Genomic DNA, 2,124 nt, shown 5'->3' on the forward strand with positions numbered 1-2,124 from the left:
TCTCTCTCTCTCTCACTCTCACTCTCTCCCACTCCATCCATCTATTTGCCTATATCTCTGTGCTTGCTCTCTCTAATATTCCTGTAAGTTCCTCTTCTCACTATATTTGCCTCGGGAGCACTCGTGGTCTAGAAGTGACGGTGTTCGCCTCTCGTTCAATAGGTCCCGGGTTCGAAACTTACCGATGGAAAATGTTCTTCTCTAAAAGATTCTCTTTTCACCTCCTTTCCTGCTCTCTGACCATGTTCTGTCGTCTGCTTTCGTCTCCACTTTCTTCCCCCACCCGCTCATCTCCTTTGCCACCTCCTCTTGACTCTTTCTGCAGCCTTTCTAATGCTTCTCCCTGGCTTCTCCTCACTGCAGTCTTCCAGCCACACCCCAGATCGTATAGTTATTGTAGGTAAGATCTATACCTAGCCTTCTCGGACAAGGGTGAAAAATCTTTGAGGTCGCGTGTGCAAGTTGCTCACGTTAAAGATCCCTTGGTGGTCCAAAATCGATAAAAGTAGGCTTCGGCCGCCACCCGTGAAAAATTCAAAATTTCTTACCAACTGAAATTGTTAGGTGTGCCCCGTGCGCTCATATGACCGTATGCAGTTGCGAGCGCAATAAAACACTTGCCTAAAAAAATGTGTCGTAGTTTAATTTATTGATTGATTGATTGTTTCATTTGTTTGCTCTTTATACATTACTTGTAAAGTAAATATGTGTTATAGTTTAATGTATTCATTTATTCATTCATCCTTTTCTTTACTCTTTATACATTACTTGTAAAGTACGTGAATTTTTCGTTCCTCTCCAGGGCAGGGCCCACGATTGGGGTCCATGGACGGCCTGGTCTGTGTGTAGCGAGACTTGTGGCTACGGGACCGCCTACAGGATACGCCAGTGCCACGCCAAACTCAGGTAATAATAGATAATAGATAGCATTTGTATAGTGCAAATCCCCGCTCATCAGCAAGCTCTTTGTGCTTTACAATCTATACTATTACCTCATGCCCAGCAGACCTGAGAGCATTCAAGAACGATCTCAACTTCCTGGGAAGCTACAGTGCGAGCGGCCATTTATAGGCGCTAAAACATTAACATGCTGACAAGATCTTTCGCTGTCTAGGGTCAGGTACTCATTCCCAGCTGGGTGAAGTGAGGAAAATTCGTGTAAAGTGCCTCTCCCAAGGACACAACGTCGGGCCCGCAGCTCGAACCCCCCAACCAGCAACGTCACGATTACGAGTCTGGTAGCCTAACCACTAGCGCACGTCCATTCACCACTCGTCACCTCAGAATTACAAAGTTCTATCTGATATTTTTGGCCGTTTTTGAGTTACTAAGACCATGAGGTCAGACACCAAATTAATGCTCTATCTATCTATTCTATCAACACCGTAAGATTATTCGGAGTCATTATCAAGATATTCAAAAAATTGCATTCGAAAAAGCTTGATATGTTGTGAAATTCGAATTTATTTTACATCAAATTTCTCAAAACTAGGTACTAAGCCGATAGAACTTTGTAATTCTTAGGTAGTTCATTCACACGTGGAGATCAAGTTATCGATAACTCCATACGGTTTCCACCGGGCTAGCAATCGTGAAGAAATCCGATCCTTTTGAGGGGAGGCGATCAAAGATGTACGGTCATTGCACTCCAAAAAAAAGAAAGAGAAAAAAAGGCCCACCTCCAAAACAACTTATACTCATAAGCATAAGGAAGTGTTTGGGCTTAGCTTCCCTATTAACACTGTTATTAAGTTATTAATAAGAGGCGGGACCTCCGCATTTAACGTCCGTCTTCGATAGGACTGATCAAATGAGTTGAGAGTTTTGAAAACTCGACAAAACAACCCGAGTTCAAGAACGCCTAGTCTGGGATTCGAACCGGGGCCATCCGTTCTGTAGTCCAGCATGATACCAACTGAGCTAACGGAGGTCATCAAATCATAGTATTCTGTATGATATTAACCATTAGTAATCCGATCTCTTATCTACTCTTCTGTCTATTATACATTTAATTCTTTCTTCTTCTCCTCCCCCTCCTCCCCCTCCTCCCCTCCTCTTCCTCCACCTCCTGCTTCTTCTTCTTCTTCTTCTTCTTCTTCTTCTTCTTCTTCTTCTTCTTCTTCT

The 2,124-nt window shown here is 43.3% G+C and overlaps 1 protein-coding gene across 1 annotated transcript in view; it reads left to right on the plus strand.

The window, feature by feature from the left end:
• Window positions 1-2,124, plus strand: part of LOC118477170 (papilin-like) — a gene marked incomplete in the record, with an annotated part of 104,600 nt that overhangs the window by 68,975 nt on the left and 33,501 nt on the right. The window contains 1 exon segment of the mRNA XM_035970748.1: window positions 803-906. Coding sequence (XP_035826641.1) covers window positions 803-906 — 104 coding nt within the window.

Source organism: Aplysia californica, unplaced genomic scaffold, assembly GCF_000002075.1.
Source record: "Aplysia californica isolate F4 #8 unplaced genomic scaffold, AplCal3.0 scaffold00316, whole genome shotgun sequence".
NCBI lineage: Eukaryota > Metazoa > Mollusca > Gastropoda > Aplysiida > Aplysiidae > Aplysia > Aplysia californica.